Consider the following 12603-nt stretch of genomic DNA (forward strand, 5'->3'; position numbering starts at 1 on the left):
AAACCAACAGTAAAACATTACATGTAAAATAAAAAGGTCACCAGACGAGTTTGTTAAATACAGCATACTTGTTCTTTAGGAGAAATCGGTAACTAAAAGCATCCCAGATTATTTATACTGCACTTAATGATTGTAATGCAAAACTCTAGTTTTCTCAGAAAGCTTCATATGCTCCTTATTAATTTTTTAACATGCTTTTCCAAGAGGAAATAAATGTAATTTTCATTTGCTTTTTTATTTATTTTATTTATTTATTTATTTATTTTTTTACTATTTTTACATACTGCTGGTTACTTACAGTATACATAATAGTGTAAATGTGCTAACCAGCTATGTGATTTCAGTTCACTTCAATTTATTTTTATACCCCAATGTCACATGTGGAGGTTAAAAGGGCATCACAGGCATAAAAACATATCAAGCTGATAGGTTGTCTACACATCAGAACAGACCTTTAAACAAAACTGTTCTCTGCATCTGCCATGTTCCTGAATGGGGATGATTCTTATCAGTACAGTAGTATTATTAAGTTAAAATGGTATTTAAATGTCAGAATAAAAAAGGGGTATCTTGAAATTACTGTCAGAGTTTGCTTCCTTAAGATTTTGAGGTAGGCTGTTCCGGAGTTTGAGAGCATGAACTGCAAAAGCTAAAGTATTTAGTAGCTGATGATTTGGCAGGGGTCGTCAAACTATAAGATACAAGATGACCCAAGACTATAAGATTTTGTATCAAAGTAAAAGTATTTTAGAATCAATACTGTAAGATTCTGGAAGCCTACACTCTTTGCTAAGAGTGGACATGTGTTACTGGTTTCTAATGATGACATTTTTATGAGTAAATTTATACTCCATGTAACTGGTGAACTCTGTGATGCTAGATCAGGTGGTTTACAAGGTTCAAATGAGGACTCAAAATGTTATTACGCGCGTTGATATTTTGCACAATATTTCAGTTACATAATCCCCGGTGCAGAGTGGACACGTTGCCAACGAAGCATGTCCACTGATGCTGGTTGATGCTATGACTTTAATCTTTAGTTCAATACACAGGGACACGATAAGAGTCATGGTGGATCAGAGCAGGCGTTCAGAGGTGAGTGTGTATGCACACCTACACAGTCTGTGATTATAAACTCTCCTCTTTATTGGAAATTACTTTGTTTTGGCAGACATGAGAGAGTTAATGCAAATCCATTTGGTACTGAAGAATAGTTGTATCCAGCTGTTTTGAAAATGCAGAACACAAAGTGCTGAATTAATTCTAAAGGACACTTAACTTTAGACATTTCTCCAAAAAACTCCATTTAAATTGGAAACAGTTTACATTACAGATTCTATATCCATCATGACTCTTGTGATGGCAGAGCTGTACCTCAGGCCTACATGGAAATGTACCAATACCTGCTGGGAAGACTACCATGGACTTTGACACTCATGTTCAGCTCCCCTTCTGTGTGAATTATAGTAATGCTTGTGACCCCTTTTATTTCATCTAGAACCACCACCAGGTCTAACATAATATAACATTTCCAGAATCCTAGCTCCCTCAGGGGCCAGTTAACATACCAGCATGCAGACTTGCTGCTCTAACATAGGGAAAGAGTGCTGCACATCCATCATTTAACCTTATTTACAGTTTGCTGCTCATTCAGCTCAGTTTTTTTGCTCCAGCCTCCAAAACCTCCACGGTACGTTGCAGCATGCACCCCTGGATCGGATCTGCTCTGTAAAGTTCGTAGAAACATTTCCACAGTCACACTGTTGTCACCAAATTTTTGATGAAAAAAAAACCCAAATAGTGAATTTTAGTTCATGGGTCCACATTTCTCTCAAGCAGGGAACAGCAAACCTGTTACATAATAGGGTGACCAGACCTTGCAAATGGAGTATGGGGCAAAAAGTATGTTTGTTTTTGACAATGCTGGACACATTAGAAATGCTGAGAGGCATTTGATGTGTAAAGGTCATGTTTTATTTGAATGCAACCTTACCAAGTGTTATTAGAAAGCTCGAAGGTAAGATAAAGTTGTTGTCACCATGGCAAAGAAAACAGCCATCAGTGATTGTGCAGTGGGACTGGCTTTATTTCACTTTAACTTAAAGACACACAGGGGCTGCTAAACTCTGAAAGACAAAACAAAATTGGACGTTAACTAGTTAACTTAAAGGTTTAAACTCAGAAAAACAAATCAAACTCACCTCAGCTGTCACCCACTGTGGGAGTGAAAAGAGTGAGTAACAGGGAGCACAGTCCATATATAATGTTTGTCAGTTGAGTTCAATTAAGGTACAAAGAAACTCAGAAACCAATCAGTGATGAGAAAGTCAAGAGAGTGAGTGAGGCGTGAGAGAGTGAGGAAAAGGGTAAATACAACAAGAAACTTTACTACACTAAGTAAATATGAACACTATTAAAGGAAAGTAAATTTTAGTCTTGTGCAATAGTCTTCTTACTTCTAATACTTTTGAAAGTATTTCCACTTTACCAATTCCACCATCAGGTCGGGGTCTTTCTGTATGGAGTTGCATGGTCTCCATGTGTTTGCGTGGGCTCTCCCCAGGTCCCCTGGCTTCCTCCCACAGTCCAAAGACATGCACTTAGTGGGGGTAGGTTAATTGGAAACTCTAAATTGCCCATAGGTGTGAATGTGGGAGTGAATGTCAGTGTGAATGGTTGCCTGTGTATATGTGTTTGCCCTGCGACAGACTGGTGACCTGTCCAGGGTGTACCCTGCTTCTCGCCCTAAGACAGGTGGGATAGGCTCCAGCACCCCCCGTGACCCTGAAATACAATAAACAGAAGCAAATGAATGGATGGATGGATGGATGGATAAAAATGCTGTGAACTCTTTAAGTTGCTGTTTTGTTTAGTAAGGTCACTGAAGCAGTGCATCTATAAACTGGTGGGTCTCAGGCATATCCAGATTTTTCATAAGACTCGCAAATTTAGTGACAAAAACATGAAAACTACTCTCTGGATTTGCATGGCTGGTGACTTTGTGATGACCTGCATTTTTCCACACTGGACATTGTGCAGATAGTGTACAATGATGGTCCTTCAACCTGCCTGAGAACCATGATAACATCCTCTCATTAAATCCATTCAGTGTCTGTCTTCATGCTAAACACAATGTGGAACATTGTCTCAATATTTGGGACAGTGGGACAAGGGATAAAAAGTGCTGTACAGTCCTACATAAAGTGGGACATCCAGTTGCTGCGTTGCATAATACCCTATGAGAAATAAACACCACTCAATTTTTGCATTGATTTTCTTGTAAAGGAATACAAGTACTGCTTTTTCATTTACAAAACAGATCAGCAGCATGAGAAATCTTAAGAAAAATAAATGCATTGCCAGCAGTATGTCTCAGTCCTTCCATATTCAGTCAGTGTATATTACAAAGAAACACAAACACTGACACAACTCCTTGGCCTGACTACCTTGCTTTGATGTGGTATAACAGGACATAGGTCATAATTTTGTCTGTGAGAAAACTTCAAAACTAACAATAATTCAGGCCTCTGGCTTGGATGAAATGATGAAATTTGGACAACAGTTCCCATGACTTGATGTGATTTTGTAACATGATGCTTCTTTGTGCCAAATACAGTGAAAAATGATGCTCTCATGCACTGCTCTTTTCCCATTTTACATATCCAACTTTTGGGCTTGATTGGACCCTTTGACGAGTCATTTCTGGCTCTGGGCCGAGTCTTTGACACCCAGCGTAGATCTGCATAAATTAAATGAAAAGTGTTGCCTTGTTTAATGGAAACTAAAGAGGCCGACACAGAAAAAGGAGAGGTTCAGTGTGAAGAACTCCCATGTGCAAGGAGGAAGTATCACTGTGCGGCACAACGCTTATGGAACAGTGTTCCTTTTTTCTGCAAAAACTCACCCCAACTGAACTTTCAGCATGGCACAGTCCTCACATGCACTTTCTCTGAGTATTATGCAACAGCTTGCTTCCCCATTTACACTAGCTTTCAGGGCACATTCTCCATACAGATGTCTTTACATTTTTCATTAACAGGATTAAATAATTTACAGATTAGCTCATAGGTGTAGTAACTCTGTGATTAGCTTCTCTTGTTCTTAACACAGCAAGGCTATAGTCCTGAAAGAGAGAAAACATACATGGTGAGCTACATTACACAACTACGCTGCCTAATAACCTGATGTTGCAATGGAAAGAAAAACAGAATCATATTGTTTATGTGCTAATTTGAATTTAAGAGACACAAAAAAGCATGCGCACAGTATTTTTTTCCCATGTTTCTGTGTACCTTGAACTGCCCGTTAGTGGTGCTTACTTGGAAAGAGCAAATGAGGACAACTTAAGCAACCACGAGCACTGCCCGCACAGGCTTTGGCAAACCTTATGACCTCATGTAAAAACATAATTAGACGAAACAAAGCAGTTAATGAAAATCTGCTTTTCTCCCTAAGCTTCCATAACAAATATTTATCCTTAGTTATATCTTCTAGGTTACACAGCCATTCCGATTCTTATTTTTGAGAGGCCTTTATGGAAACCTAAACTATCAAGTTAAATTAAATATTTTGTTTACTTAAGTGGTAATAAAGATAAATGACATGCAGTTTTGGAGATTTCTAAAGCAGCACTTCCAGGTACAGTTATAAGGGTAAAATTGATGTTGTTGTAGAACATACAGTACTCAGCACTTAAAGCCCCTGAAAGGTAGAGTGAATAACATTATCTCAATATAATAGGACTTCGATACATCAGAGCAACTCTGACGAGAACCAGACTGTGATAACTACAGAAATGGTTTCCAAAGTGGGGTCTGGGGACTCCTAGGAGTCCATGACTCATAGCCCAGTGATCCAGAGAATAAGAAGTAGTAAACTGTAAAAGTTTTTTGCCATATTAAAGATTGTTTATTTACAGATGGGTACTAAAGTTTTAGGACATTTTCTAGTGTTATTGACCACCCAAAGTGCATAACCCAATCACACACATTCATTCGGTGCTATTTTATGTGCACTTTAAGCATTGCACACACCCACCCACACCGATGGGAATCAGGGGTAAACTGGGGTTCAATATCTCACACACTTTCAGACTTTCTCACTGACTTTATCCACAGCAGCACTTAGTTCTAACATCTGTGTATTTAGAGCAAGCGTTGCTCTTGAAACTTGGAGAAAGCCTCCAAGCGGCTTTAGAACAAGAGAGCAGAACTGTGCTGTAGCACGGGGCTTGGACATGAGCCGAGGCTTGATCACCCCCGGCTGGGTCACCCAGGTGAGGGTGTTTGAAGATAAAAGTCTAACAACTCTCCACTGACAATATGTCTAAGCTGCCATCTGTACAAATAGTGTTCCTTTAAACCTGTCTGATTAGTGATTATTGATTGATTAGCAGACAATCCACTCTACCCCTGAGGCACAGCAACACTTCCAGCTATTCTGTTGGAAACATTTTAATTCAGTCTCTTTATCAGAGACTCTCGGGTCTTGTGAGGTGTTTCCTGGCATGACGTTGGACCAGGGTACCATGAACAAGGTGGCCTAGTCTGAGAGGCTTTTACATGATGTGGGGCCCTGGGAACATAATTTACTTGGTTAAATAGTAGAAACAGGAAGTGTTATGTAACGAAAACAAGCTTATGGAGGTAATATGATGACAAGGCCTCAGGTTTTTACTGTTTCGTTTTTTTTTAATTCTTGGTTAATATGTTTGAGTTGGGCTTCTGTGGTGTTTTGTCACTCCGTGTTTGAAATTTTCATTTTTTGTGGTTGCTGGATTTCTGGGTTTCTATTTTGATTTCTTTACTCTGGTAAAATGCAAGTTTTGTTTCTAGTGACATATTTGAGTCTTTAATTCCTGTTTTACTATGTGGTTGTTCCAGTAATGAGTTTCAGTTTTGTATCCCATGTTTTGGTTCATGTTTTGGTTTCTGTTGGTAGTAGTTAAAGTTCCCTCAGTGTTTCCCTATCTGCTCTTCTCTCTGTGCCGCTGTGTATCATCCAGTGTTCCTTAGTCTTTGTCTTAATGTTTACTGTAAGTCTTCTTCTCTACATGTTCAGTGTGTTTCCTTATCTTGTACTTGTTCAGTTGCCTTTGGTTATCTCCTGATTTATTTTGAAGGTTTGTCTTTCTTTCTGTCCTGCGTTTGTTATGCTTCCTATTTGTCTGCTAATTGTCCTGACTGTCCTCACCTGTGTGTGATTCCCCCCCGTGTTTAGTCCACTGTTTTTGTGGATTACTGTTTATTTATTTCACTGACTATGTTATTTTTCAACTTACTGTTACATCCTATTAGTAAAAACACCTTTAAATTGGTCTCCAGCTTTTTGGTGCCCTCTCTAATTGGTGAAATTTCATTAACATGGTTTTGTAAGACCTTACAGTCCTTCATAGTGACATTATTCCCAGTGGTCTCTTTCAGCAGGACAATGTGACATTGCAAAATTGATTAAGCATGGTCTGAACACGCCAAAGAGAAACCACAGACCTCCATTCAATCAGATCAAACATCTATGTATAGTATGTCGGCCACTGGTTACAGGACTTAAAGGATCTGCTGCTATCCCCTTGAACAGGACACTTTTAGATGTTGTGTGCCTCCAAAGGTCAAAGCTGTTGGAGTGTATCATTTTAATCTGTTAGAGGAATCCTACTGACTGTGATTGATTCATAAATGTATATAGTGCCAGTTCTTAACAACAGTTATCTAAATATTGCTTTAGTAAGTTAAAGACACTTTTAGAAAGAAAACACCAAAGTTCAGTCAGTCCCCTATGACAAAGCACCTGGCAAGAGTGGGGAAAGGAGAACGCCTTTTAAACAGGAAGGGGTCTTCAGCAAAGCCAGGGTCCAGCAGGGGAAGCCATTTACCTTGTTTGGTTGGAGGTTTGAGGGGACAAAGAATATGAGGAAAAAAGGATGGGGTGGGATTTACTGCTGTATCTGCTGAAGTTTAATAAAAAAAAAAAAGTCTGATAAATTCTGGTAAACTTCTGAACAACTGGAAGCTCCTGGGAGGAGAAAAAAAATGCAAATTTAAGGTATGTCTGCTACTTTTCAGGCCCGGAAGCTACATCAATATTTTATATACAGTCTGTGAGTTTTAAAAAAAAGGACGTCATTCCACATTATTAATCTAAGTGCATATTTCATGCCTAAAATCAAAATGGTAGACGATGTCAAGTGACCCATGGTGATCAACTTGATACTTATAGAAAGGTACATTAAGCCCATAAAAAGAAACTCCAAACTGTCTCAAACTCTTCTATCAATAATCATGATGAAACTTATCAGAACCAAACGTATTTTAATTTAATATGAGAAGTTTTACTTATACTTTAAAAACATTTCGACATTTCATCTTATTTCTGTTCAAACATGAAGCCAAAAATCTGATTCGCCCCCTGGTGGCTGGTTGCAGTACAAGCCATTAACCACGCCCCCTCAATGTTACTCGGTGAGATAAATTAAACTATAATTTAAGTACTTAAAGCTTAAACGTAGAGCTTCTGTCTTATTAAGCTCGTACATCATCGTAAATGTGTTTCTGATGATGACGCTTTAATTTGTCCTCCTTTTTTGTCCTCTAGTAACCTCAGATGTGTCAGTTATGATCGGAGTCCCATCTCTGCGTGTCACTCAGACACGTCACACGAGAGTTAAAAGCGCCGCAGGTCACAGCTGCCGTGGAAGTATAAATTTAACAAGCCCATCAGACTTATTTTCTCCCTGCCTGTCTGTTTTGCCTCGGCTGGCTTCCCGTTAGGAGGAGGAGGAGGGTTAAGGGAACGAGGAGGAGGAGGAGTGTGTTACCCGGGGTGAGGTTCCGACCCCGGCTGAACCAGTGAGCGGGGGAAGGAACGGCAGGGAGATGCGGTGTGTTGAGGAGCGGAAACGTCTGAATGACCGGCAGAGATTTGCAGTCTCCTCTCCGAGCCAGAAGGTTTTTATCAGTTTGCAGCTGCTTGATTTGTAAGTAATATACATTTACGGCTTTTAAAGTAACCTTTACAGTCATTATTTTACCCTGTTAAGATACGTGTGCTATATTTTATTATTCTGTGTGGGGTAAACATGAAGAACTAAATGACCCATTACACATTTATGGCCATTTGATGGCAGTAAATCAAAATTTTCATGTATAATTTTGGACAGAATCAAATAAGACATCTGGGATTTCTAAGTTTAAGTGAAGGAAGATTCATCCAGCTTTTACGTTTGTAATTATTCATTTTGAAAGCTTTTCCCTTTAAATCTTGTATTTAAAAATATTTTCCTGCTAACATTAATTTGACAATCGGTTTAAATTTTACATTACAAATTTTCATCTCACCACGTGGATTCTTATTTTTTTCTCCTCTAGGTGGAGCCATTACAGCATATTTCACCGGGAGCTGCCAGCTCTACAGCTCCTTGCAGTCAGGAGTGTGTGAACATGACGGGTCAGACTGTGGGAGGCGTCATCCAGGATCTGTCGGTGCCCTCTCTGCTGGGTGTGGGGTCCAGGCCTCAGGGGGAGACCGGCTCCTTCACTGAGGAGGCTGTTTCCATCCTGACCTCCACGAGTCAGCTGGCCCGAAGCCTCCTGGGTCACACGTTTGCCTTCAAACGCAAAGACAGCTTTAACAACGCTGAAGCCATGGCTGACAACAGCTGTGACGAAGACAGCGGTAATAATGCACGTCGCAAACGGGAGTTTATCCCTAATGAGAAAAAAGATGATGGCTACTGGGACAAGAGGAAAAAAAACAACGAGGCAGCTAGACGCTCCAGAGAAAAGCGGAGAGTGAATGACATGGTGCTGGAGAGGCGGGTGATGGGTCTGCTGGAGGAGAACGCCCGCCTCAGGGCCGAGCTGTTGGCCCTCAAGTTTCGCTTTGGGCTTGTTAAGGACCCCTCTAATGTGTCCATCCTACCGTTGACTGCACCCTTCTGTCCTCATCCCACCCCCAGATCAACAAATCACTACCAGGCTCACACTGATGGCTCCCCATATGTCGGCACACAGGCCAGTGCCAACACTCACCAGATCCTCTCTCAGGCTCCGCAGCAGGGCGCCATCTATGGTGCAAGAACAGCTGAGTTGAGTCATAGTGGATCGCAGGAGACTGGGGTTGTGACCTCATGTGGCTCAAACGTGGGTAGCCCTGTGTTTTTTGATGACACACTGGGTGAGTGTGGCAGGCCTTCTCCGAGGGATGTGACGGAGGAGCAGCAGTGCTGTGAGAGTCAGTATTTAAGCAGGCAAGACTCATCGGAGGGTTTGAGGAGTCTACCACACAAGCTTCGTTTCAAAAGCCCTGGGGGAGGCAGCAACGGAGGGGAAATTTCTGCATCACCTGAAAGCAGGAATAGTGGCCTGCCTATAGCCATGGTGGGACCAAACATCCAAATGAGAAACCACCAGCAAGTGGGATGGGATGGCCAGGTGGAGAGCCAGGCTTCTTGGTCTAGAGAGGATGCCTGGGGTGTGCAGTATCAGGGTTCACCTTCGGGATATAATAACTCATCTTTTCAGCAGAATTCAAGCGACCACAGATATCCAGCAGAGGACAACAGCCTCAGGTCGCAGATCAGCAGTTTGTCCCAGGAAGTGGCTCAGCTTAAGAAGCTCCTGTCTCAACAGCTGCTTCCTAAGATGGCCTAAAACCAGATGAGGGGACGGTCAGATCCACACCATATTTCTCCAAATAATCAAACTCATTTTCCCAGAGTGGGATGGGTATAAGCAGCTACCTCTGAAATGGCATGACATTTTTTAGTGGCCTGTTTGCTCCAGTGATGAACAATACAGCAGGAGCAGAATTAAAGAAGGTCATTACGTATACGCAACACTGTATATACTGGACTGAAACACAAGAATGAAGTGTCCATCATCTGCAAAAACCTCTTTCTCATCAGATTCAACCTCACCTTCAATCTCATCATATTTCGAGACACCTGGCACTTATTTTGTGTGTAAAATTAAGTTGTTATTCACATGACGTTTTGGAGTGTACTGTGGTTTTTGTGCCATTCACTATCGTAACATCGATGTTACTTTTCAAAACTGTGAGCGCACTGAACTGTGTGGAAATAAAATCCTGCTTTATGTAAACCACTGTGAGCATTTTTCCTGACAAGAAATTTCAAATTTTTTTTACTACAATTTAAAATCACAAACAATCTACATTTGGTTTTGCACTCACACACATCCCCATCTGTTTATTAATGATCACAAATAAGTGTCAAATTCTTACATTAATCCTAACCTAAAAGTTTATATCTGGCTTTTAATACTAAAACCGAGGCTTAACCCTCAAACACACCTTAAAGGGGTTTTTAAGGGTTTGTTTGAGGGTATTTAATAGTTTAATTGTCTTTAATTGATATTTAATTGTCTTTATCTTTGGCTTCCTTAGACAGTCAACGTAAATGATGTTTGGACAACCCATCGGCCTGCATATGCACAATCACAAACACTGAAAACTCCAAATAAATTTAGACTGATCGTAGTTTAACAGTGAATGACTGTGTTGCATTTTTCTGAATGACAGATATTTTTAAGAAAAGGATTTTTAAGCCACATCTGGCACTAATGCTGGGCACAACAGGAGCTATGGTAGGCGTGGCACTAGACCTGTGTAGGGTTCACTGCGCCAGGCTCAAAAGCCGCAACATAAATATGGAGACTAACACCAGAATTTCACAGAGGCGAGGTTTTATTTTAAATAACATAACAAGTTAGCTAAAAAGCTAGTACCACTAAGACAAAGACTAGTGAGGCTCCATGAAAGCCTGCCTCAGGTATGCCTTTATCCACACCTGACTAGGTGTAGTCAATTTGCTGCATCTGAACACTCTTGCACTGCCAATGCAAAGAGATTAGGGGCTGCAGAGGGGTGTAACAACCAATGTGTCACAAGTTTTCTTCTTTCCAAAAACTAATATCATTTCAGTTTCATTTATGGCCTTTCCTCCTTCAACAAAGACTTTAAAACGGTAAACACCACCTCACTGTTGATCCATTTGCACTGAGTTAAGGATACTGAAATAAATGGGACAGTGGAGTGTGGGACAGTGCTGGGGAGAGAGGGGTGAATGCAGGGAGAGCAGTGTGACACTGCATGAGTCATCTATCACGTCAGCAGCAGAAAAGCTATTTTTAGCCTTGAAGCAGCTGCGGTGGAGACTGAACGACCCACATGGAAGTGAAGGATATAGGTTCAGAATACATTAGTAACACCAGAAAACAATAGAAATGAGCTCGTTGACATATGAAATGTAATAGTGAAACACACTCTGAGAACAGCACAGAGCCAGAAAGCAGTTGTAGATAAAATGAATGATTACATTTTGTCTCAGAAGATGACTGAATGGCATAATTCTGTATTCTTGGAAAAATCCATTTTCACTTTTAGTTTGTTTTTTACCAGCACCAGGTGGCGCCAAGTGTCTTTAGCAGCATGCTGTATGACTTTCATTCAGTCATTCCATTCATTCACAGCAGTGTTACTCCTTTGTGCTTACTACAGTAACACATGCTGCACACGCACAACAACAAGATTTGCAAAGCATTATTTATTGACTTCTTTCACCCCACAAAGCACAGTCCAAGTATGAGGCAAGAAAACAAAACGAAAGCAAACTGAACAAGCAAGACAAATTTGCTCGCTCATTTTTTAATTGCACATTTCATTTCAGGTGGAAACACAATGAGCTGCACAAAGCATGAGCTATAATCGAGTTTACAGTCACAAAATAATTTAGAAAACAGACATAAGTGAGTAAATACATAGAAATTATTAAGGTGAGGGAAGGGAGGTGTGGCATATGACTTGTCCCCCCCAAAACCCCCCAAAACAACCAAAAAACAAAAATAGTAAATTGGATTCAAGAGTTAAATCAATTTAAGAAATATGATTTTAAAGAGATCATAATTACGACAACAATAGACCAGCAACAAATGGTAAGATAAAAAAAAAAAGCAGTGGTGATTTAGTAAGGACCAAACCAAAGAGTAACAGTACTAATAATAGTCATATTGACCTCAAAAACTGTGGCTTAAAGCTGAAATATGAGGTTATCTCTCTGCAGACCTGTGCAGCTGCAGAGACCCATCCTTTAGGTCCCGCTTCTCTCGCTTTCTCCCCAACAAAACCACAACATACTTATGAGATCTTTTGTCTGTGATTAGACTGCTACCGCCCCCCCCCCCCACCCCCCCCACCACTCCACCCATACCATAAGCCATGTAAGATGGAGTAGAAGGGTTGCTAGGCAGACACCACCACACCACAGTTGCCAGGGGAATGCCTGCATGCAGAGGCAGCTAGAGAAATGGAGGAGTGTGTTGGGGGTTGGTGGTTCTAAATGAGGACTGGTGGTGGGAGGGGGAGGAGCCAGACAAGTTCAAGGCCGCTGTTTCCCCTGCATGGTAATGGTGGTGGTGGTGATGATGTGTGTGTGTGTGTGTGTGTGTGTGTGTGTGTGTGTGTAACTGGTGTACATGTGTGGATTCAGATAAAGCAGGGGGGAAGGGACACGAGTGTGAAAGTGGCTTGGAAGTGGCTGTGTGTCTGATACAAAGCAGGGCTGACGTAACGGTAGATGAAATATGGTGA

At 40.9% G+C, this 12603-nt stretch overlaps 1 protein-coding gene across 1 annotated transcript; it reads left to right on the top strand.

Annotated features, from left to right (window-relative positions):
• Nucleotides 1–7554: 7554 nt before the first annotated feature.
• On the top strand, nucleotides 7555–10103 carry nfil3-3 (nuclear factor, interleukin 3 regulated, member 3). The gene is made up of 2 exons (XM_063476821.1): nucleotides 7555–7972; nucleotides 8364–10103. The coding sequence occupies exon 2, from the start codon at nucleotides 8436–8438 to the stop codon at nucleotides 9645–9647; it is 1212 nt and encodes a 403-aa protein (XP_063332891.1). The 5' UTR covers nucleotides 7555–7972; nucleotides 8364–8435; the 3' UTR covers nucleotides 9648–10103.
• Nucleotides 10104–12603: the final 2500 nt, after the last annotated feature.

This window comes from Pelmatolapia mariae, linkage group LG6, assembly GCF_036321145.2.
Source record: "Pelmatolapia mariae isolate MD_Pm_ZW linkage group LG6, Pm_UMD_F_2, whole genome shotgun sequence".
Classification (NCBI taxonomy): domain Eukaryota; kingdom Metazoa; phylum Chordata; class Actinopteri; order Cichliformes; family Cichlidae; genus Pelmatolapia; species Pelmatolapia mariae.

Bases quoted from the DNA above. Each gene is read 5' to 3' on its own strand.
- nfil3-3 (XM_063476821.1), top strand. From the start codon at position 8,436: ATGACGGGTCAGACTGTGGGAGGCGTCATCCAGGATCTGTCGGTGCCC.